This window comes from Ahaetulla prasina, chromosome 2 (genome assembly GCF_028640845.1).
Source record: "Ahaetulla prasina isolate Xishuangbanna chromosome 2, ASM2864084v1, whole genome shotgun sequence".
Lineage (NCBI taxonomy): Eukaryota > Metazoa > Chordata > Lepidosauria > Squamata > Colubridae > Ahaetulla > Ahaetulla prasina.
Genome location: NC_080540.1, coordinates 247,201,081 through 247,227,179, shown reverse-complemented (window position 1 = coordinate 247,227,179; position 26,099 = coordinate 247,201,081). Strand labels below are relative to the sequence as shown.

Here is a 26,099-nt window from a genome sequence, read left to right as displayed (position 1 = left end):
CGTAAATAGCCCGGTCCTAAGCCAATTCTTGCCATAAGATGTCCTCTCTAAACCAAACCATTTATATTTTCATAGATATTTCATTTTTCTGTATTTGCTGTTTTCTAAATTGCCTGTCTGGCAAGGAAAAAAACAACAAATTGCATTTTGACCATATAGTACATTTTTTAAGGTTTGTTTTTAAACTTAATGCTCAAGAGTGCATCTAAAATAAGAGTTAAACTCCATTCTTTAAGATTGGTTAGAGTTGTATATTGGTTAGTTAGTATTTAGCTGACATACCAAAATGTTTAGTTCCCAACTTAAGAAATTGCCCAGTCTGTTAGCTGTTACAAGTGTTTATTTCAAATTTGCAGTACCAATATCTTTTGTAATTGAATAAGCCCATTTACGGTCATAGAGGTTTTTCATAACAACGCTTAGTTTATTGATTTTTTGTCTTCTTTCCCAATTTGTTTATTTCTCTTTTTGTTAGTTTTTATTTTTAAAGAATCTGTTATACTGATCGTAGAGTTTATTTCTTTGCTTATATTTTTTAGCTTAAAAAATTCATAAGAACTCCAGAAATCCCTTCAAAGCATGTGAGGAACTGGGTGCCCAAAGTTTTGGAACAGCGTCGGCAGGGATTAGAATTTTATTTACAGGTAAGCTATTTTTAACAATGAACAGAGAAGAATCTTTTTTCCAAGCAATATTAGGAGCTTGAATGCCAGATGCTTTAAGACATACTTAACAGTGATCATTGAAGTCTGCTGTTACTTTACACATAACCACTCTAGCAATATATTATTTGTTTTGTGTCTATCTAAAATATTTATATCTGAGCTTTGTACAACTATATTGTTTTAAAGGCAATCCCAATTGTAAAGGACAAAGACATGGTTATGGCAAAGAGAAAAACTTGGTTTAAATAGATAGGATTGATTCAGTTAATATCATTGTTCTACATTTATTTAATACTCTTTATCCTCTGTAACATTAAAATTAAAATGTTCTGTTTAACTTGTACACAAACTGGGTCTCCTTAGAGAAATATGATAGACGAAAACATTCTAGTTCATCTTTCTTGCTGCCTTCTGTTCTTGGATAGTAATTATCTCAGGGTTTCTGTGATTTTACAATCTTAGTTTGCTTGTATTCTAAAAACTTGGACAGAGCATTTAAAGGATAGAAGAGAGCAAATGACAGTATGTATAACATGTCATGTACATGCGTCTAATGTTCTTGTGTTGAATGTCATTTATGAAGGGACAATGAGATATGTAAGTTGTCAGTCTGACACCATTGTAGTCTGCTCCAGGTTTATGGAATGGAGGAAAGAATCAGCTAGTCCATTTCTAATGTCTTATTTTTATTCATGAGGCCTCAAAGTAAATGTTTCAGCAACACAATATTTTAAAGAATTCTTTTAAAAGGTCTACCTATTTCTTTATTTATTTTTGTACTTTCTGTGAAGGTGCTTGCTTTGAAAAAAAAGATGTCTTATATACTTGCCATGCTCTTAAAACTCAACTAAATTTAACTGAGATGGTGACAAATATGAATTGTTTACTGGCTAGAACATCATTTTGAAATCTGTTTCTTACTGAAAGAATTTGATTTTCAAATACATATGGAAACCAGAATATGAGATTTAAATCCATCATAATTTAGGAGAACGAACTTCAATTTCATTACCCTTTTCATAGGAACAAGAGGACTATAGTGGATGGAAAGGGAAATAAATTAAAGACAAATTCATTCTTCTACCATCTTCCCAATTTTAACAACACAGTTGGAAAAGAAAAAATTAAAACACCAAGCTGGCAGGAATAGCCACTCCAGAAGATAGGCTCAAGTTACAGAAGGATCTTGACAGACTTGAACATTGGCCGCTATCTAACAAAATAAAATTCAACAGTGAAAAAAGTAAGGTTCTGCATTTAGGCAAAAAAAAAAAAAATGCACAGGTACCGTATATGTGGTACCTTGCTCAATAGTAGTACCTGTGAGAGGGATCTTGGAGTCCTAGTGGACAACCACTTAGATATGAGCCAGCAGTGTGCAGCAGTTGCTAAAAAAGCCAACACAGTTCTGGGCTGCATAAGCAGAGGGATAGAATCAAGATCACATGAAGTGTTAGTGCCACTTTATAATGCCTTGGTAAGGTCACACTTCGAATACGGCATTCAATTTTGGTCACCATGATGTAAAAAAGATGCTGAGACTCTAGAAAGAGTGCAGAGAAGAGCAACAAAGATGATTAGGGGACTGGAGGCTAAAACATATGAAGAACAGTTGCAGGAACTGGGTATGTCTAGTTTAATAAAAAGAAGGACTAGGGAGACATGATAGCTGTGTTCCAATATCTCAGGGGTTGCCACAAAGAAGAGGGAGTCGGGCTGTTCTCCAAAGCACCTGAGGGTAGAACAAGAAGCAATGGGTGGAAACTGATCAAGGAAGAAGCAACTTAGAACTAAGGAGAAATTTCCTGACAGTTAGAATAATTAATAAGTGGAACGACTTGCCTTCAGAAGTTGTGAATGCTCCAACACTGGAAATTTTAAAGAAAATGTTGGATAACCATCTGTCTGAGATGATGTAGGGTTTCCTGCCTGGGCAGGGCGTTGGACTAGAAGGCCTCCAAGGTCCCTTACAACTTTGTTGTTATTATTATTATAAACAGTGAAAAGTAGTCTATTGGCATCAGAGTGGTACATATTGGCTACAAGTTGCAGATTCATATCTTAGAAAGCTGCTAGATGAACCATCTAGTTTAGCACTGTTTTGGATAAATATGAAAATTCACACTCCCCATCTTTTCACTTGTGTTCAAAATTTATTCAAGAATTTGCTTATTCCTGGAGGAAAAAAATAATCCCATCAGTCATGGTCAGTGCTTCAAGGATCTGAAGAAACCTCTTTTTTTTCCTTTTATCTGATCCTGGTTAGACTTATTCACCTAAATAAAATGAACTATTCAGAAATTACCTTCCTCAGTTCAAGAGGAGTTGTAATTCATTCTTAGACACCTCATTTCTCTGTTTGCCAATGATTTTGTATAGTTATTGATACATATATTTTCTAACTTAATGAACTTCCTAATGTATTTTTATCACCAATTAATATTGTAGTCATAAAATTTTCTATCTCACCAAACCTAGAACTTAAGAATATACTGTTTCAAATGACAATATGTTAGCCTTTCTCAACCTAATACTTTACAAATGTGTCAGACTTATGGTAAAAGTTTCTGAGGGTTTTTATTTGTTGTATTAGGAAATAAATATCTGGAAATGGGCTTTCTGATGGTGTAAACCAGGGGTGTCCAAACTTGGTCCCTTTAAGACTTTTGGACTTCAACTCCCAGAGTCCCTCAGCCAGCAAAGCTGGCTGAGGAACTCTGGGAGTTGAAGTCCAAAAGTCTTAAAGGGACCAAGTTTGGACACCCCTGGTGTAAACTATAGAAATTTACCCAGAATATATGCAAATATATTTCACTCCAGTTTTATCTTTTTTTTAAGAAAGCCACTGAGGACTTCTATTAATCTCACAGAAAACTTAGCAGAAATTATTCAGTGTCCTTGTCCCTGTGAAACCCTGATTAGTTTTAAATGATCACTTTTGTGTTGTATTTATACAGATCTCTGGAAAGAGCAGTATGATAAGTGTGAAGAACCAAAATGTTCTTTATCCTCATTAAAGATTGTGAGGAGTGTGTTAAATAATATTAATGGCTAGGATTGTCAGTGGTTAACAGTACTTTCCTAGTACAAGTGATTTTATTGATCAATGCAGACTCAATGTAACAGGGCAGATTATTTTACTGATTTTATTGAAACCTTAACTAAGTTTGTTAGTGCACCACATATCTTTAAATGGATCTAGATGATGATGAAGATTAAGAAAAGCAGAAGACCATCCATCTTTTTTGAACTGTTAATAACTTAAATCCATCATTGTTGGTAAGAGCTGTTTTCAGATTCTGTGGAGTGCCTGTCTGAGTATGTGTGTTTGTGTGTGTGTGTATATATCTCACGGAGGATATATAACACATCAACACAGTTTTATTAAGTATTTATTTTAACTATCTGGTAACATATAACAATGCTTTTTCAACAGGAGAAACAATAAATTTTACTAATAATAAAAATATCAATAATTTTCACTTAACTCTGAGCAGAATTCTTGAAGAATCAAGCTCAAACATTTATTTGTTTTAATGTTTTAAAACAGTCTTTAAAAGCAAAGACAGAGCACAAGCTGTCTAGGGTATTAAAGATTAAATGGAATAGAATAGAATTTTTTATTGGCCAAGTGTGGTTGGACACACAAAGAATTTGTCTTTGTGCGTATGCTCTCAGTGTACATAAAAGAAAAGATACATTTGTCAGGAATCATAAGGTACAACTCTTAATGATAGTCATAAGGTACAAATAAGCAATCAAATCGTATTAGGAAACAGTCAGTATAAATTGGAAGGATACCAGCAACAAGGTTACAGTCATAAGTGGGAGGAGATGGGTGATAGGAACAATGAGAAGATTAATAGTAGTGCAGCCTTAGTAAATAGTTTGACAGTGTTGAGGGAATTATTTGTTTAGCAGAATGATGGCGTTCGGGGAAAAACTGCTCTTGTGTCTAGTTGGTGTGGTGTGGAGTGCTCTATAGCATCATTTTGAAGGTAGGAGTTGAAACAATTTATATCCAGGATGCAAGGGGTCTATAAATATTTTCACAGCCCTCTTTTTGACTCGTGTAGCATACAGGTCCTCAATGGAAGGCAAGTTGGTAGCAATTGTTTTTTCTGCAGTTCTAATTATCCTCTGAAGACTGTGTCTGTCTTCTTTTATTGTTTTTTTTTTAATAAAAAAGTTTTATTTCCATTTTCAAACAACTTATTCAATGTACAGTCTCTTATTCAACATTAGTCATTAACTTTCATTTGTTACTTATTCGGACTTGCCCAGCTACCACTTCCTTCCTTAACACAACCTTTCCTCCTCCCTTCTCTACCTTCTTCTACTTTCTTCATCCTTCCTCTCCTTCGCTTTTCTACTTCCTCTCCTCCTTCCCCACTCATCTCTTCTTCCACCCTTTCTAACCCTCTCTCTTTCCTCTTTCTTCTTCCTCTCCTTTCCCCCTCTTCTACTTCTCTCTTTCCTACCTACTTTCTTCCTTCACTCTCTCTACTCATCTCTCCCTTTCCATTCCCTTCTGAAATGGCAGCTGAGCAGCCCCAATTTCATTTCAAATTATTTCTATTTCTTAATTACATATCTTCAATCATTCCTTTACATTGATCCTTCATCTCTCCCCCTCTCCCCCCTTTCCCTCCCTCCCATGCCCCCCAGGCTTCCCAGAACAAAGTACAGGGTATAAAATTAACAATCATAAATTAAAATACAACATAAATCATAATCCATAGGCACTCCTCTCTCTAGAACCTTAACTCCCCTTCCAGAAACAAAAAAGTACATTCTTCTTCCAGTCCATATATATCAGTCCATTCCACTCCTAAAATCTTCAGAATCTTCCAATTAAATTGGTATTTCCAGTTCATCAATAAAATACATAGTTTTTAATATCCAGTCTTCATCGATCAACACCAAATATATAACAGTCCATTCCATTCCTGAAGTCTTCAGAATCTTATAGTTTTTAATATCCAATCTTCATCGATCAAGACCAAGACGATGTTCCATCCTCCAATATTCATCAGAAATTCTTTTATAATATACCTTTCTTCCTTAAACAGTCTCCCAAATATAATTCATATTTCCGGCTTAAATTCTTAAATTTTTATCCAATCTCCAAAAATAAACAATATTCTATCTTCTCATATCTTTAATATCACTTACATAAATCAAATAGCATTGTTAATATTAATATTTCTTCAATTTACCTTATATATGTCAAATAACGTTATTAAAATTATACCTATAACTTATATCCAGAATATATCAGTTATAATAATTAAATTCTGTTTGACCAAATACCAACATTATATCCATAAACAATCTCTCAAATATAATATTTAATCCAAATTCATAATTTTTTCTGTCCTCCAAAATCAAACGATATTCCATCTTCCCATTCCTTTATACCTCACATATATCAAATAGTAACACCTATAACTTATACCCAAAATAGATCAGTTATAAAAATTAAACCCTATATATATATATATTTAAAAAAAATACCATCAAAATCACATCTTAAGCATTCTCCTTCCCCTTGTCTTCTATCTTACACATTTTCCACCATCTGCTCACCAATCAGCTTAACATCTAACAATAAAGAATTTCCAATCTTTAATATATTGGTGTAAAAATCTCTTGTTTAAAAACTTATTAAGAAAAGATAAGCCTCCAAAAGTTCCTATAAAAAAAATTTCCATATTTGAATTGAAAAAATTTCCAAGATTTTAGTAGTAGTTAGTTCTGTTTGCTTAAGAGCCATTTTTAAACTGTATAATCTATCAAAAAGAGAAAAAAAAATTCAATAAACTTTTGTTCTTAAACATTGTGATAGAGAAAAAGGTAAAAAGAAAAAAAATCATTAACAATTCTTATTCATTCCATTTAAAAAGTAGCTTGTTATGTTCTTCTTATGGGTTCCACTCCAGCAGTTATAATAAGCATTTCCTTAACTTTCATTTCCAATACACAAAACGCCATTTGCTAAAATCTTCTTACAAGCAAATGCCAGCACACTCCAACACTTTTAAAAGCAGTTATTTTTAATTGCTTAGTTGCCATCTTCTTTTAAACTTTATTCCTTAAAATTAAAATTAATAAAAAATCATTTTAAATTTCTCTGCAACCACAGTCTTAAAGTCTCTTCCTTTATCCTTTTGTAGTTATAACTTTCACTTTCCTTTGTGTATTGCAAACACCATTTTAAATCCACTCAGGCTGAAAGTTAGTTCAAAGGAAAACTATTTAAGAACCGAAGTTAAGATTTATTACTTGCAAATTCTCTTGCTAGTCCTCCTGCTTCATTCTGTCTGTGTTAAGTTTAAAAATAAACCTCGGCACAGAGATGGACGCGGCTTCTCGTTCTGTATAAACAGAAGCACCCTGGGCACGGAGCTTCGTCAGGCTAAAGGGGAGCTCTCACCCTTTGATCCCCTGGTTAAATTCCAGGGGCTCCTGGGGAGCTCTACCCAAACCTGACCACGAGACTGTGTCTGTCTCGTTGGGTTGCAGAACCAAACCAGACAGTTATAGAGGTGCAGATGACAGACTCAATAATTCCTCTGTAGAACTGTATCAGCAGCTCCTTGGGCAGTTTGACCTTTCTGAGTTGGTGCAGAAAGAACATTCTTTGTTGTGCTTTTTTGATGACATTTTTGATGTTAGGTGTCCATTTTAGGTCTTGAGATATGGTAGAACCTAGAAATTTGAAGGTCTCTATTGTTGATACTATGTTGTCTAGTATTGTAAGAGGTGGTGGTATGGGAGGGTTTCTCCTACCACCATTTTGAATGTGTTCAGTTCCAGTGAACTCTGCAGCAAACATTGAATACTTCTGAGCTGTGGCTGAAGGGACAACAAAATGAAGGATACTTGAAAATGATATAATGAACTACATTTACCTTAGACTTAGCATAGTTGGAGAGGTTTTTTTAATGTTTGGGAATAAAATCAGCCTATGTTGGAAGCCAATAAGTTCCTTGCCACAAATCTATGCTTTGGGGATGGCTGGATGATATAGTCAATTAGCAACCAATTCTCAATACATTCACATTTTGACCATTCCCTATAAGTGAACAAAAGGGGAAATATTGCAATGTGTTGTGGATGCAAACTCTACTGGAAATGTATGTTTTGTCGTTTTGTTGAAATTTCTCCTTGTGCAATAGATGCCTCCAATTTTTTTACTTTCTTTGCTGCTTTTACAAGCAACTCGCCTTCAGTCTTTTGTATAATTTAAAGAAAGATTCTTCAATCAGAGATAGTTTATTTTTTCCTCTATAAAACTTATTCAAATATTACCAGGAACAAGAAAAAGACAAATGCGGAAAAAAGTGGTTTTTCACTTTTCTTCCTACTAGTTCAAGCGAATGAAATTCAACAATTTATGACCAGCAGTGGGAATATGTTAATATGTTACCCACTTCTTAATTGGCTGAATTTTAATTGTATTTTATACTTACGTGATTTTTAACATTTATCCAAATATGTTGGGTTCTCTCTCATATATCATTGAAATCATATTTATTATTTTATTTACTTAAAATACTTCTATAACACAACTTTGGGTAGCTGACAACAACTACCCAAGTAAATAATAAAATCAAAACCAGGAACCTTAACCAACATTCTCTAGTACATCCAATGATACCCATCTATGAGCTCCTATCTCATCTTATCCCACTATTTGGCTACAGATCTTTTAGTCTGCAGAATAATGTTTTTTATCAGATTATGGATCATTATTTCAAGTCATGGAATATGGCTGGGAAAGCTTGTTCCAGTGATGCCAACTGAAAATGGTGACAGCCATCTTGTGCTAGAAATATAACCCACTTTGTTGAAAATGTTTATCTTTACTTATGATACCATTCCTTTATCTAGATTGAGCTTCGGTTTATTGGCTCCCTTGCAGCCTCTGAAAGATTATAAGTATCTGTTTTCCCATTCCTTATTTCATGTTGGATTAAAGGAAACCATTCTAGTACCGTCTAGTGTACATAAAGATGACAATATTTCAAATTTGTTGACTGTCAGCAGTTTCCTATGAAGGTGATAACATATGGAAGAAAACAAATGTACCCTTTGGAACACCCTAGGAGATGTGACAGTGCTATGCCAAAGCAGCCATTTCTATCTGCAATGTATTTACCAAGTAGAAATGAAATTAATAAATAGGATACTCTGTCTTTTAGGACAGTAGTACCCAACCCCCGGGCTGTGGCCCGCTATCAGGCCATGAGCTGTTCAGAACTGGGCTGCTGAAAGCAGTGGGTGAGCATGTGCGTATGCACGCATCCCCATTTGTGCAAGCAGTGTGTGTGTGTGTGTGTGTGTGTGCCTGCCACTCGCACAAATGGAGCTGCGCGCACATTCACCTGCTGCTCACACAGAACCATCCTGTCTTCACGCCCCACCCCACCCAAACCCACCTCAGCAGTCCACAAGGCCAGAAAGGTTGGAAAGCTCTGTTCTAAGACAGTGTTAAACTTTTACTCCCACATCCCACTCCCTTTCCCACTTTAAAAAATTATGTAGCACTCCAAAAGAGCTTTTGTTTGTATAGATTACATTTATTCTTTTGTTCAATCATGTCTGATTCTCGGAGACTGCCTGGACAAGTCCCTGCAGTTTCTTGGCAAGCTTTTTCAGAAATGGTTTGTCATTGTCTCAGTTCTAGGCTGAGAGAAAATGACTGGCCCACGGTCACCCAGCTGCTTTGTGCCCAAGATAGAACCAGTCTCCTGATTTCTAGCCTAATGCCTACATCAACTGGCTCTCATTGGTAATTAAAAATTAAAATTAATGTATTCATAGAATATTTATTTATTGAACCATGTAAAAATAACATGAGTATTAAACCCATCAGAAATTAACATAAAAATGAAAATGAAAATACTTTTCATGAAAAAAATCCTTCATTTTTAAACAAAATTAATATTTCAGAAAAGCTAGAACATTGTCACTCAGAAATACGATGCCTTCAATATTTGGAGCTGTGCTGGTGCAGTGATTAGAATGTAGTATTGGAGGCTAACTTTTCTCACTGCCAGGATTTTGATCCTGACAGGCTCAATATTGACTAAGTCTTCCATCCTTCCAAGTTCAGTAAAATGAGGACCCAGATTGTTGGGAGCAATAGGCTGACTTTGTAAACTGCTTGGAGAATGCCGTAAAGCACAATGAAATTGTATAGAAGTACAGTAAGTGGTATTGCAATTTGGTACATAACTCTGACTTCATAGTTCCTGTCTAGGATATTGTCAGTGAAATAAATGATCTGAAATAGGAATAAAGTGGCATTTCTGTGTGTCTCATTCAGAAGAGTTTGGACTGAAATAGTTTCAGTTCCAAAGCTAAATTGAAAACTAGATTGTACTTTATTGTGATGATGGATGTCATTGTTGCACTTTGTGTCAGAAAATGATTAGGTACATCTTTATAATAATCTATGATAAACTTATATTTCAAAAGAATATTGTATTTCATTTTATTCTATTTGATGAGAAATTAAATCCTTGTTTTGTTGTTCTCTTTGTTGTGTAGTCGGCACATGAAGCTTTCTAATTCTGTTTTCTGAAGTAACTATTGAATGCTCAGAGTTGTGGTCAAGGTACAGAGCTTTTTCTTGTTATAAGAATTAGATAAGCAGGAGCAAATTTCAATTGTTAGACTTCACACTACATTAGCCAAGAAATATAGAAATTATTTTAAAAGGTGGATAAAATCTGCATGTATTGAGGGGGAACAAAACAGCCATCCAGTTTGCCTTTCTTAAATGTTATCTATGTTATCAATGCTAAATTATACAAAGGTCTTCAACATTTTAATATTTTACTAACTTGGATTTAGTATGTTTTGCTGAAGGCAAGTTGGAATTTCATTGTAACTCACAGAAGGTACTTTGATTCTATTGTTGACAAGGAAAGAGAAACAAGGAATAGTGAAAATGATCGCCAATAAGATAGATGCTTTTCTTTTATTCTTTTGCATGGGCTCCATTCTCATTGCCTCCTTGCATATTCTTGATCTACAGGTGAAATTCCTAAAGTTTGCATAAACTAAAACAAGCATGAAGTAGATCTGGCACTTTAATTTCATTAAACACCTTGTAACTGGTGAAGATTAATGTATATATCTCTTGCTAATTCTTTCCAATTACCTAGTTCATATAAATTCCGAAGCCTGGTTAATTATGCCAAAGTCAAGAGGTAATTTTTTAACAGTATTTCCACAACAGGGGAATTTTCCCAGTGTAACCTTGCCCTCTAGTAGAAACTCTCAGCAGATTAGGCTCTCTGACTTAAGTCCATTCATTTTCAGCTCAAGCCTAATTGCTGCCGACTAGCTGCCACAGGTACCTGGCTATTGTACACATAAAGAATGTTGCTCTTTCTGAGAACAAATAAGGAAAGATTAATTGTTTGTTTCATTTCATCCCCAGAGAAATGTGGGCCCTTAATCAAGAAAAATAATTTCTCCTGTTGATTTGGCTTATTTGGAGCGATGCATAATTGTGAAAAAGAACGTGGTGGACATGCATTTTGCAAGAAATGTAGCCATGTGCTTTGCTCAGGAGACAAAGATAAAATGAAATAAATATAAGACAATGCTGAAATGGATGGGGATGGCTCACATTTCTCATAGTAAGTAATTTGGCTGTTGGGCTTTTATTTGAACCAATATTGCCAGGTAGTATTATCATTTGTTTTGTCTATTTCTTTGGAAATCTAATCAAGGAGACAATAGTGCAAGTGGGGGGAGAACCCCTTCTCCAAATTGTCCTTAATTGCTAGAACACAAAGTGAGCTAAACACTCTGGTGTTTCCAATTAAAGAATCTGTTTCCAGCAAGCACCATTAAATCTATCTTTCCTTGTCTGATAAATAAGCTATCAAAGACTGGAACAGATTAATTGAGAGCAATTAATTCAAGGCTTAGTATAAAAGTCAGACAAAACCAATGCTGTCAATGACTACAAATGTGACATAAAATAAATTATTTCTTGGATTAGAAACATTTTAGCCCTTACCATCTCATTACCCTAGTCAGCAAAACACACAAGAGAACACGGGTCAATTTTGCTGCTGTTTCAGTGTAGGTTCTGTACATTTGATTCTGGCCAAACTCTTTATAGTTGCTGTCATTGAAAATGGTGCAGCAGGAGTAGTTTTGAGAACTTTATCTGTTTTCTTTGGTGATGAATAGTATGTGAGAAGGCAAAACAAAAATCATTGATTATTTCTCCATATGTAGATACCTAGAATTAAATGCATGCACATATTCTATAAGGGACGTGGTGGCTCAGGGGCTAAGACAGCTGAGCTTGTCGATCGAAAGGTCGGCAGTCTGGCGGTTCGAATCCCTAGTGCTGCCGTGTAACGGGGTGAGCTCCCGTTACTAGCCCCAGCTTCTGCCAACCTAGCAGTTTAGAAAGCACGTAAAAATGCAAGTAGAAAAAATAGGGACCACCTTTGGTGGGAAGATAACAGCGTTCCGTGTGCCTTTGGCGTTGAGTCATGCCGGCCACATGACTACGGAGACGTCTTCGGACAGCGCTGGCTCTTAGGCTTTGAAACGGAGATGAGCACCACCCCCTAGAGCCAGCAACGACTAGCACTTAAGTGCGAGGGAAACCTTTACCTTTTACCTTACACATTCTATAGACAGATGGACAGGCATAGATACTTTTGCAATAAACTTTGCTTTGAATATTTCATGAACGTTGCCTTGTTGTAATCCAATACTGAGTTTCCTAACCTGTTGACACTAGATATATTGGAGAATTACAATCTCCAGGGTTCTCAGCTTTCTGTGTCAGTTGGTTGTTCTAAAAGATGCAGTTCAACACATACAGAAGTGCTTTCCTAGACATATATTCAACTTTAAATTAATATTCTCTATGTTCACTAATCCATCTTGCACCTTCTTTAGCTTTTAATATGTTATTATAACTAATTTCAAGGACCCTAACTTTCATAAGTAGGATAGGGAAGGCTTCAGGATAGATCAGTACTATACTGCCCTGCTCCCCATATACACACGGATGGACGGATGGCAAGACTTCTACAGGTGTTTATTCAAACCCCCCAAACAGGTCTTCAGAAAGCACCCCTGTTGCACAGGTCCAGATTCTGAGTTCAGTATCACAAGAGTCACTGGGTAACTGAGTTCCATAGGTACACACGAAGTCTCGGAAAGCAATCCATGAGTTGAACGGGTCAGGATGCACAGCACAAGCACACAAGGCACAGAACTGGATAGGTTGCTCCAACAACATTCAAGTCCTCAGGGCAGGATTAAGTAGGAGATGCTGGTGCAGCCCTGTATGAGAGGCGAGATTGTCTCCTTGCAAATAGTCTAGTTGCCCGCCATTGTGCCTGTCTCCTTTCTGCTCTATGTGTCCTTGGATCAGGAGGAGGTGTGGACTCACCTCCTCATTGATAATGGACAACAGCTATTCCCAGTCCTCACCTGGAACCTCCTGGCCAACTTGCAGCAGCTGTTGCTTGCCTCAATCAGCCACAGCTGGTTGCTCGGCCAATCAAGGCTGCTCCATCAGGCCATCTCTCTCCGAGGCCCAATCCTGACCAACACTCAGCTCTGCGCTTTCTTCTGCTAAATCAAACTTTCCCTCTTCCTCGGAACTTGCATCCAAAGAGGGGTCTGGGAGCAGATCCATAACAGGTACATAGAGAGACAGAGATTAATTAAATATGGGTGCTTTAATCAAAGATAAAAGTAAATATTCCAGGAAAACCAAATTACCACTAAATAAATCCATTGGATTTTTGTAAGATAACATGTTTATTTATTTATTTATTAATCATACTTTTATACCGCACCATCTCCCGTAGGACTCAGGGCGGTTCACAGGCATATTAAAAACAATATAATAAATAAGCATTAAAAACCCAATTAAAACTAAATATTATCATGGCCAAATCACTAAAAATAATAAAAACCCATTAAAAACCCTTAAAATTTAGTTAAAACATTTTATTCTTAGGCTAGTCCAGCGCGCTGAAATAATAAAGTCTTCAGTTCGCGTCTGAAGGTCCGGAGGTCGGGGAGTTGTCGTAATCCCGCAGGAAGCTCGTTCCACAGGGCTGGTGCCGCCACAGAGAAGGCCCTCCCCCTGGGGGTCGCCAACCTACATTGTTTGGTCGACGGCACCCTGAGGAGGCCCACTCTGTGGGAGCGCACGGGTCGTTGGGAGGCAATTGGTGGCAGAAGGCAGTCTCGAAGGTATCCCTGTCCTAAGCCATGGAGCGCTTTAAAGATGGTAACCAAAACTTTGAATTGCACTGGTAGCCAGTGTAGACCGCGCAAGATGGGTGTTATATGGGAGCAACGTGGTGCTCCCTCTATCACCCGCGCGGCCGCATTCTGGACTAACTGGAGCCTCCGGGTGCTCTTCAAAACTCTTCAAGTTTTACTGCATTATTAGTGCTAAATTTCTGAATGAAGCATAAATTTCTTGCTGATCATTTTCTCTACACATGATTTTATGTACACTAGTCATTTCTCTGCTCAGATGCTTTCCAAATTGAAGAATCCCAGAATGTACAGGTACTCCTTGTTTAAGGACCACTCAAACATCAACTGTTCAAATTTATGATAGTGCTGAATTAGGACACTTATGGACTGGTCCTTGTAGATGGAGTAATCACAGCATTGATGCAGCCATGTGATTGTGATTTGGGTAACTGGCAATTGGCACACAATTAAGACAGTTGCAGTTTCTTGTGGTTGCATAATCACAACTTGTGACCTTTCCTGCCATCTTCCAACAAGCAAAATCAATGGGGAAGCTGATAGGAAATTTAAAATGGTGCACTTTGTGACTGCATTGCTTAGTGACAGAGTTGTAAGTCCCAAAAGTATGGTATTGGCCATTTTTCTCTTAGGAGCAGTTCAACACACACACAGAGAATAATTTTGATTGCCATTTTCTGCTTTTTTCCCCAAGGCCTATTATCTGATTTTTGAGATGTGCCAATCAGAACCATGCACAATATTACAGATGTAGAAGTCCAATATATTTCTATAATGGCATTTTAATACCGACAGTTTTATTTTCAGCTACTTTCCTAGTAATTTCTTGCATGGAATCTACCGTGATATAAATATTTCAAAACAAAAACTTTCCTAGGAAGAAAGTTTTTAGATTGATTATCTCAAGATTTCTATTTAAGGTCTGTAAAGGCATTTGGATCATTCAAAACTTGGCCTACTTGAGATAGCAAGATTTGAACCCAAATTGATCAGGAATGAACATTTAGCTTAAATTCCAGGCTATTTATATCTAGCTGGGAAAAGCTATGGAAGGCCTTGCTGTAGAACATATGAAATACAATAAATTCTCATTGGTGGCTTTTTTTTTCATAATTAGGAACATGGAGTATGGACATTTTTGACCCATTTCTAGAAATAATATTAAATGTAATAGTTCTATAAGACTGCTGATTTGGTAATTAAATCATTCCCAAGACTAAATTGTAAGGAAATAACAGGGAATCCAGTAGCAAAAAAGAAAAGAATATATAAAATTGGGAGATACTTATATTTCAAATAAGTTCTCATTCCCCCACCCCCACATACAATGTTGGGGAGAGTAAGTTATTCAGCCAATTTTAGGGAATGGTTCACTAGTCTTATTCTAAGGAAAGGAAAAGAGAAAGAATTTAGATGGTATCAGGGAAAAATGTTGCTTGGCTTTGTAATCTGTGGTTTGTCAGTCTACAGAAAGAATTTGATAGTCCATCAGGACTATCATCTTGACATTTTTTTTAACCTTCCCCTGCAGCACTCTTGTATAAATCTCTTAAATTGGAACTTTCGTTTTCTTGTATTTAACACAAAACCCTTCATATATAAAATTAGGAAGAGCAAGTTCTAGGAAGAGTTACAATGAAATACTTTTGATTGAGAAAGAATTGCACTGCTCAATTCATTCTGTAAAAAATTAATCAGTTTGTCACCCAAATAAATGACTAGAGCACATAAAATGTGGAGCCGGGTGACCTCTAGAAGAAAATCAATTGAAGTTCATATTTCATGGGTCTATAATTGTTGGTGAAACAGATCACATTTTTAAAAATAAAAATACTTCATTATTATAGATAATTCCTATTTTACAATAGTGATGGGATTGAGGATTGTTATTGTCTGCCTTACTCCATTAAAAACATATTTTCTTACGCTGTTCATAATTCTGTATTTGAGCTTAGTTAAAAATATTTCAGGCGTACTTATAATGCCTGAGATTTCTGCAGCTTTAGCAAAGTACTCCCTCTTCTGTGAAGTTATCAGTTTGTTAGAAGTTGAACTCACAACGAGGGGCTCTTTTTAGGTGTTCCTTTTCCATCAAGCGGGCAACAAATCTTGCTTCTCTAAAAGCAACAGCAACATTTTGAAAGTGTCCACTTTTTTTTTTTCCCTTCACCTCTTATTTCAGTCTGATTTTCTTTTTACAAAGCTGCTGGAAGATTCCTATCCCACTGTGGACTGAGATGTCATATAGATAGAGAAAATGCCGCTCACTTTATGGATTACTGTTAGGTCAACAAAACTTTGGCAGCATTGATTAACTTGACAGTGAGTACAGCAGTACATTTATCACTTATGGCTGTGCTGTAGAAAATCTAATAAGAGGCAAACAATTCCCCTTAGAGTAGTAACAGGTTCACTGTGCCTAACGGTGCATGCACTGGAAATTTCTGCCTTTAAATTATACTCTTCCTGCTAGTTGGGTCATTGACTTGAAGCTACTGCATTTCCCATGAACCATGTTCTATATTATTTATTTGATCAAAATCATGTGGTTTATAGAGGTATGGTTACACTGAAGTTCGCTCTGGAGTTTTAAGAAATAATAATTGATAGTTAAAAATAGCCTATTAAAGTTTGCTGTGCTTTGCTATATAAAAGCTGCCTGCTTACTTTTTTGAAGCTGGAACAATTCCCAAATAATCACAAGGAACATTAACAATGATGTGAATCAGCATGTGCAGTAGATATAACCTGTGTTTTAAAAAGAAAGGCTTTTCATATATTTGATCAGCAGTGATATGTAAAATACATCCATATTGGGGTGTATGATATTGTATTGTAACATTATACTATAATACTGTTACACTATACTATATATACTAGACTAGACTAGACTAATCTCATATTGGAATTTGAAAGGCGAACTTGCATAATGTGTGGAAGCATTACTGAAACCTTTGAAATAGAATAAGCAAAGAATGTTCAGTGAGTTATAAAACTAACTGACTTTATATATTGTCTAGAACAAATCAATTCACACTTCTTAGTATGTTATTCATGTAAAGAATCAGAGGATATGTAGTTTTATCAGGTTCTAGATAGGTATATCATCTTTTACTCATCTGAATATTCTCCAGGTTTATTTAAATATACTCTTGGACATATTCGAGGTTGATGTTAGATGTTCCCATCCCTTCCTTTAGTAGAAATTAATAGTTCTGATTTTATTACCCATCATGGCTAACTGAATAACAGTGCCCTATATTCATTTTTAAATACTGAAATATTTGTTATAAACTCCAAGACTATTTGAAAACTAGGATATCTTTAATATTTATTTTCTAATCACTGTGGATCGTTTTTCAAATATTTCCAATTTCTGATTATACTTTTAAACATTTATGTCCTTCAAGGATGTTAAAACTGAATAAGTGTGAATTCCAAGCAACCAGACTTACACAAGTAAGTTCAGTTTAACATAAAAACATGTTGACTGTGATTACGTATCATATTAGGCCATTAAGTATGGTTTCTGCAGTAGTTGAATGCATGTCCTCTAAGCAATAAATGAACCTCATGCTTCTTATTTTGGAAAACGCTATTTTTGAAAAAAGTTTTTATATGTTTAACTTTATTTAGGAAATTTTTAACTTTTGGGATGTGTTTTTCCAAAAATACACTGTACATAAGATATCTTTTTCATTATTAAGTAAGATTATTTTATTTGAATAAAATATTAAAAAGCCTTGTCACATAATAAAGCAATTTGTAGAGGGTTTTTTTTAAATGCAGTGTAAAGAAAATATTCTCAGGTATTGGTTTTAGCAGAAACCTGAAAGCCAACCCAGCGAAGACATGCTTGATCATTCAAAGAACAGGAAACAATATGGTGGATCCTAATTATTTTCTTTTGTTGAATGTAAATAATGGTGGGGTCCATCTTGCTTTAAAAACAGCAGTAGTCACCTCCTAAAATCATGGATTTGTATAAAGGAAGTCCTTCCACCATTTGCCTTCTTAAGTGTGAAGACCTGAATATTGATTAGCTATCACACTGGCATCAGAACTACTCTTAGGATTCAATTTTTTGTTGTTGTTTTGCATATTTTATTGATCAAAAGTGGTAAATGAGCGTCAAGCGTGCAAGAAGACGATGAATTGTTTACTTGCATAAAATAACCTTTCAATAAGGGAAGATGCATTGCTCACACTTTTGGTGCTGATCTGCTGCCCAAAGCAGATGGCATTCAGCTGCTATTGATTGGCTCCTATAGTTACAGAACAGCACGTAACTAAGTATGCTTGTTTCAGGTGGGTTTTGGTGTGTTGTGCACTGCTCCCACCACACTTTTTGTCCCATTTATAAACAGAGATAGATAGTGTCCTTGTTTTAAAAAAGGGGGGACAAATTTAACTTGAAAACTAATTCATTAACTGTGCAAGGAAAATCAGCTTAAATGCAAAAACAAAGCAGATGAAAGGTTTCAGTTATTTTGGTCCAGGAATAAAAACATTAATTGTGTTTAAGTGTTCATCTACAATTGTCACATCTATAAATTTAATGATAAGTTCCTTAAGGACAATAAAATACTCCTTTGTAGTTTATTATACACACACATACACATACTTCCTTGTCTTGTGTATATGATGGATTTCATTACAATCCTAGGTTTGCTAGTTTTCTATAATTCTCTAGATATGTGTGCTGATGTGGGTGGAAGGGTGTGACAGCAATTGCTATATACCTTTGTTCTTCGGGATAGTTTGTCATTTGTCATTTGATAGATCTGTTCAATTAGGATACTCCCATATGGCATGCAACAGCCAAACTTTACATGGCTTCCAGCTATGTATTTCAGTCCATCAAATTCTTGATAAACGTTTAGGATCTGTGGCTGTTTCTTAGCTTCTTCTAACTTCATTTCTCCAGTGTTGTGAATGGCATGCAATAGAATTGGCAATGATTCTCTGTCCCCAGATAACAGATATCATGAAATTGTTGATCTCCGAAGTTGACTTCTTATTATCCATGACCATTGACCATGTAACTTTGTTGCTTGTATCCTTACAATTTATAGATTGTTTCCTGATTGGTTATTTGTAGCCTATGACTATCATTAAGTGTTGTTTCATTAAGTGTTAAATCTGTACCCTATGACTATTATTAAGTGTTGTGTTTTTTTTTAATTTTATTTGCATTTATATCCCGCCCTTCTCCGAAGACTCAGGGCGGCTTACACTATGTCAAGCAATAGTCTTCATCCATTTGTATATTATATACAAAGTCAACTTATTGTCCCCAACAATCTGGATCCTCATTTTAGCTACCTTATAAAGGATGGAAGGCTGAGTCAACCTTGGGCCTGGTGGGGCTTGAACGTGCAGTAATTGCAAGCAGCTGCTGTTAATAACAGACTGTCTTACCAGTCTGAGCCACAGAGGCCCATAGTCTGAGCCACAGAGGCCCAGAGGCCCCCAAGGTAAGTGTTGTACCTTGATGAAGGAATCTTTTCTTTTATGTACACTTACCGCTCACTTTCGTATCTCTATTAGTAGTAAAATTTTCTAACCGCCCACCGGTTCCACAGTAATGTGCCATGTATCATCGTCTGCGCATGCCTCTCGTGCATCATGGATTGGGTTGGGGGGGTGCCGGCTACCAGCTCTGCTTGTCTGTTACAGCTGGGTAGTGTGGGGGGAGATGTGCGAGCTATTCTGGGACGAGGCTCTTTTGTTTGCGGTCGCACTATAGCACCATTTGGTTTCACTTACGTAACGTGAACTAAACTTATGCACGGGCGATACAACTAGTATATTTTCAGAAATTTAAATTGTCACGGGGAATTTTATGAAAACCTAATGAAAATGTTTTTAAATAATGCTATGAAATTTTTTTAAAAAGTCAATTAAATTAAAAAAAAGGAAAGTGCTTCAGTATCAGACAAAACCCCTACCGCCCACCATGAAAGCTGGAATGCCCACTAGTGGGCGGTAGGGACCAGGTTGACTACCACTGATGTACACTGAGAGCATATGCACCAAGACAAATTCCTTGTGTGTCCAATCACACTTGACCAATAAATTTTAAAAAAAATCTATTCTATTCTATTCTATATTGGATGGGCCAATGGGATTTAGAATCCCTCTTCTGAAAAGCCACAACTGCAGACATGATACTTGTGAGCTACATTAACCAAGTTCTGTAGATTTAATCTTCTGTGGTTCTTCTTCCAGAAGAAAATGGGTTCAGATCTTAGTGTCCATTGGCATAAAGATAATGCTATGAACTGACTTTTAACTCTTAGCATTTACTTAATTTTCCAAAATATTATAAAGTTAGATTACATTCAGAACAAACTTATAATTTAGGGAAAATCAGAAAGGTGATACATCTTCTTGAAGTCAGCTTTTAATTTTTTTTATCTATATCACTATGATATATTCATAATATTTTAATTGCATGTACACTTTAAATCCAATGGTACAAAGGTTTGCATACATCTTTGGACATCTGTATGATTATTATCCTGACTATAATGTTTCCCCCCCCCCTTCATCACAAAAAATATAGGCTGGGATATATACAAAGAGGCAAGAAGCAAGAAGCAAACACTATGAACACCAAAAAAATAAAAAATATCAGATTTTTTCAGATTTCATCAGATTTCAGGCAGAAAGAGAAAGTGATGCCCATTCAATGATCCTGTGAGGCTTTTTTTTTTAATTAATTCCTGCTATAGATAAATTTATTTATCTATAAATTACAACAACTTAGGTTTATGCGCTCCTCGAATCCATGGAGATTTAGAGTAGTTTACAAAACCCTCTTCAGTATAAAGATTAAACATGGTACATCAAGTTAACAACAAAAAAATTGTCATTATACTTTCCCACTACCAGCTCTTTGCACTAGCTAGGTCAGTAATGGCTTTCCAGAATGTTAGTAGGGAAGAAGTTAATCTAATTTGCTGGATGATGCTGGTCCAAATAAAAGCAGCCATCAGTGAAAAACCCATCACCAGGTTCCCTGCAGATGGCATTTTCTTAAAGGATCAATTCAAAGGCTCCACCTTCTAATCTATCAGGAGGTGGTCTAAAAGAACTGACTCAGGAAGAGAAGAGGAGAAATATAAATTGAAATATGGACAGTTTTAAAGGGATATTTGAAACCTTTTATCCTTCTTTCCCCCCCTTTCATCAGCACAAACACGGCCAGTAGCATGTGATAATATTTTCTATATGGATATTTTGATTGTTTTCTTAAACTGTGAAGAAAATAAGGCTACAACTAACCACTAACAGAATCTTAAAACACTGTTGAAGAAATGAGAATAAAGTTTTTTTTAAAAATACAATCTGATTCTGAGAAAGAACAAAACTGGTATGAATTAGGGAGGAACATCTATTTTTTCTTTTTCTAAAAAAAAAACCAAAAAAAAAAACCTCATACAAAGCAGAAGGTTCATTCTTGGGTTAGGGGAAAAACATTCCAGACTGCTTCTTGATTTTCCAATGGGTGATATTCTTTTGCTAACTTTTTCTTTTATCATTGTTAGAGCCCTTTAAGCCACTGCCATAGACAAGGCAAACAGGAATATATACTACAAAATGCTCTATAAAGACTGCAGGTTGAAGTCCCAGTGGAGGCTGATGCTCCTGCTTTCTTACTGTAGCTAGAATGTATTGATTTTTTTTTCTCCCCCATTTTAGCTGCACCAGTGAATTAGATATTGTGAAGCATCTTTCCTTGTGAAGACAGGAAAAACTGTCATGAACTTTTTCACCCTAACAATAGGGCATTTCAGACTAAAAGATTGCAATAACGATTGAAGCCTTCAAAAACAAAGCTTCTTAATGTATCCCACACTGACTGTTCTGCCCAAAAGATAGCTGTAGATCTTGAGGAAACAGGATGGCAGATTGGGGGAGGGCGGCATGCATTTTTAGAGCTGTTTTGTGTGTTAAAAAGAAAATCAATTGATGAAAACAATGCAGTCCTCTGGTGCGTTCTCAGGTTAGCACAGTGGTCTCGTCCAAGTTCTCAGCAAGCTGTTCAGTTACCGTTATAATTGGCTGATGAGTAGGTTTGGACCTAACTAGAATGCCAGAGTTCGATTTTATGGTGTCCTCTGTGAAGATGTGTCACCATTTAATCCTAGCTTTAGTGACATTTTTTTTTTTTAAAAAAAGGAAACTCATGGGAAATCATTATGCTGTTTATATGTCTCCCATCCTGGAGAGCATTATCCTATGATATTTTAGCGCTGTTTTCTAGTGCATGATGGTATCTAGCGAAGGTTAAGGCAGAACAAGTCCCTTTGCAATTTTGTGACTATATTTCACTTACTGAAGGAGAAAGCATAACTGACAATTAAGAATTCAGAATGTCACTAGGAAACATGTTCAGCTGACCAACAAATCCTCTGGGAGGATGCTTTTTATGAACCCAAGAAGATAGAAAAATTGGGATATTGTGGTTTTGTTATATAATATCCTTTCTTAAGGCTGTATCATTCCTATATTTTTTTTAAAAATATCGTTATAGTTAAGTAATTATAATATAAAGGAAGCAATGAAAACATCAACTAAACAATGACACTTTGTTTTCTTTCTAGTTTCTTCAAGTTTATGTAATCACTTCATTTTTACATGTATCTTTTTAGTTGAATCTAGACTTACCAAAATTAGACCTTTTTCTAAAGCAGTGTTTCCATGATAGAAATTGAAATCCCATTCCCTTCCCCTCACCCAAAGCGTTATTTGAAATAATTTTAGGATAATTTTGGAAAGTATAGCTTTTTGATTTGCTTTTCTATAGTACTATACCAAATTGATTCCCACTTTTCTGCCAGATTTTGTCCTTAAATATTATTATTCTAACACTACTTTTTCCTTCTCTAAAGATTATTTAAGTATCATCACATTTTGTTTTAAAATCTAGGCTAGACAGTGTTTTATTACTGATTCGGTGATGTTGCCCCAGCCACTCGCTCTCATCCCAATTCAACTAACAGCATTATTGTTGTGAAGAAAATAGGAGGAGGAAGCAATATTAGGAAAGTTCAGTACCTCAAATTATTTATAAAAATAATAAAGGCGGGATCCATTTTTTTCCCACATCTGGACTAAGGATTCACCCTCCCTTTCTCTGCTACTTTCAAACAGCTGTCATTGATGCTGATACTAATGAATCCTCAATTAGTGTGTGGAGGGAGTTTCATACCACAGAATGAAAAATTCACTGATTGTGAAAACAAATTTTGATGTGGAGATATTTTTTACAAGTAAAGTGTATTTATGTCTTACCACCACTGGCAGCCTAGTTTTCAAAATAATGTATAATACTCTTTCATTTAGTGACTGTTCAATATTACAACTGAAAATTGACTCCTGACCATTTTTCACACTTACAACAGTTGCAGAATTCCCATGGTCACATGATCAAAATTTGGATTTTGGCAACTGGTTTATTTATGATGGTTGCAGTGTCCCGGGGTCCTGTGATCACCTTTTGCAACCTTCTGACAAGCAAAGTTAGGGGCAATCAGATTCACTTCACAACTGTATTACTTACTTAACATCTGCAGTGAATCACTTAACAAGAAAGGTCGTAAAATGGGGCAAAACTCCCTTAAAAACCTTCCTGCTTTGCACCAGAAATTTGCGGCTCAATTGTGGTTGTAAATCGAGGGTTACCTGTATGATAAAAAAGTTGACAAATATTTCTAAGGTTTAGGAAAAGTATTGGAAATGATTGTATCAAGCAAAAAGAAATCAGCCTAAAAGCATTAATATAAATATGTGAGTTGCTTTAATAGGCATGTTTTGAAAACAAAAGATTAGAGTGCTTGGTAGAGCCCAGAGAAGTTATTTCCAAAATACCATACATCTTCTTCTTCTTCATCATCATCATCTTTTAACAACCCCATAATCCCTTGCGGGGTGGAGTCTGGGCGATTGAATGGAGCTAGCAGAGTGTTTAATGGCCGGATGCTCCTCCTGTTGCTAATGCAGAGTTTTGTTCAGCAGATATATTATCATTGTGAGAGAAATATCTGCCTCTTGTGAGAGAAGCGCACCACTCCTTATTTCCAAAATACCATTAATGTGCAATATATGCATGAATATCAAACTACAACTGCCATAATATGTGAGCATTAGCCATTCTGTCAACTGAAGCTTGAGAAAATTTGGAGTGCTCAAGTCCCCACTTCTGCTTACAGAGACAAGCCAATATCAAATCCATAATTTCAGATCTTGGCTTGTTCAGTTAAATCAAGCATTCCAAACTTTCAAAGCCTATAGTTCTTTAAAGATTTCATCACAGTTTCCTAGTGCAGCTGCCAAATCACAAGTTTGAATATGAAATTAAAAAGTCATTATTATACACATAGGTAGCAATCACGTTCATTTTATTTATTTAGTTCAATTATATTTTATTAATTTAATTTTGCTCCTGACCTTGTATAATTGTTTTTCCTGATTCTTCTTGGTATGACCCTTGGCATGTCACAATGTCCCTTCCCCTGCCCTGAGTTACCATAAAATTTAACCATGGATCTATAGGCTATACCACTGATGGCTAACCTTTTCTGGACTGAGTGCCCAAAGCACGCACGCACACAAATGCATGTGTGCCCGCACCCCCAAATGCATTGCACACATGGCCCCTGCACATGTGCCCGCCCCTGCATGCGCCCTGCGTATGCAGGCCCTGCGCATGAGCCCTGCCCTCTGCATGCACCCCACCCCCCACCCCGTGTATGTGTGGCAGAGACCCAACAACCAGCGAGAGGCGCACACACATGCATGGAGGAGCTGAACTGGGGTGATGGCTCGTGTACCCCCAGAGAGGGTGCTACATGCCACCTGTGGCATATGTGCCATAGGTTTGCCATTACAGGACTATACTATCAGAATTAATTAAAAACAAAATCTGAAGTTGATGCTTTTAAGCCACCTTTGGAAGACAAGAAAGGAAAGTTCACAAGCTTGAGGTCCATTCATGGAATGCTGAAGTACAATTTAGGATTATCTCTGAAGTCAGCCAATAAAAAGTTATTAATAGTGACTTTGTAGCCCAGATATACTTCAATAGATCTAAATGACCTACAGAGAAAAGCTTTTCTCTCACTGTATTAAAAGTGTATTTAATTGCCTGCAGAGCTTTTTCAATATTTTCCCTCAATACCTAGATTAGTGACTATTAGGCCTTTGTTTTGCTTGGGTTAACAGTCTGTATTGTTATTCAGTTCACATATCCTTTAACTTACATCCCCCATCACCCCTCCTTCTGTGAATAACTAAAATGCAAAGCAAGATGAATTTTGTAGCAGTAGAGTGCTGATTTTACAAAATGCAAATGAAAAAGACATTTAATGTAGAATTCTCATGTAAAGGTGAACTGAAAGTCTCTCTAAATACCAGAAGATAAGAGTTTAAGCAAGGGTGGTCAGCGTTTAATATAAGATGCAACTCAGCCTACCAATACCTGCTGGTCTAGAAGAAGCCATCCAATGACTGTTGCATGTCCAGATAAAGCACAGCCAACAATCTGGAGCAGCTTGGTGTGTATTTTAAGAATAAGACTGGGAATGGGTGGTAATCATGGAAATATATTCCAAATTGTCTGCTGGCTTTTTAAATTTTATTTATCTTTGGCAAACCTACCAGATTAGCATCAAATTGGCCAACTGGCAGGGAACTGTATACCCAACAGATCTGGACGGTTTCAGGTTGGGGAAAAATATGTATTTACTTTTCTTTCCAATTCATCATTTTGATATAATTATCTGATCTTTTTTAAAAAAATAGAGCTTGGGTTTAGATCTACACAACTATTAAGTCATTACAAAGCAAAACATACTGATTTCATCTATTTCCCACATTTTTTAAAATTAAAGTGTATTTTCTGTTCTGAGCATATTTTCTGCACTTTTTCTTTGTTGTGGCACCCAACCAAATAATGGCATTATGGATGGTTGTAATAGAGTCTGAGTTACAATAGGCGGTGTGAACAAATTAACTTTTGAGCCAGCCCTACAAGGCTCTTATCCTATAAGAAGCAGTATAATTTGACGGCATTGATCAAGACTGCCTTCTACTACTACACTACTATTGCTCTTGACTTTGTTTTCTCATCCAAAA

General features: G+C 36.1%; 1 protein-coding gene across 1 annotated transcript in view; it reads left to right on the top strand.

Annotated features, from left to right (window-relative positions):
* SNX24 (sorting nexin 24) overlaps nt 1–26,099 on the top strand; it is a 74,447-nt gene that overhangs the window by 41,335 nt on the left and 7,013 nt on the right. Inside the window, exon 3 of the mRNA XM_058169604.1 lies at nt 540–644. Within this exon, the coding sequence (XP_058025587.1) occupies nt 540–644 (105 nt within the window). The remainder of the gene's footprint in view (nt 1–539; nt 645–26,099) is intronic.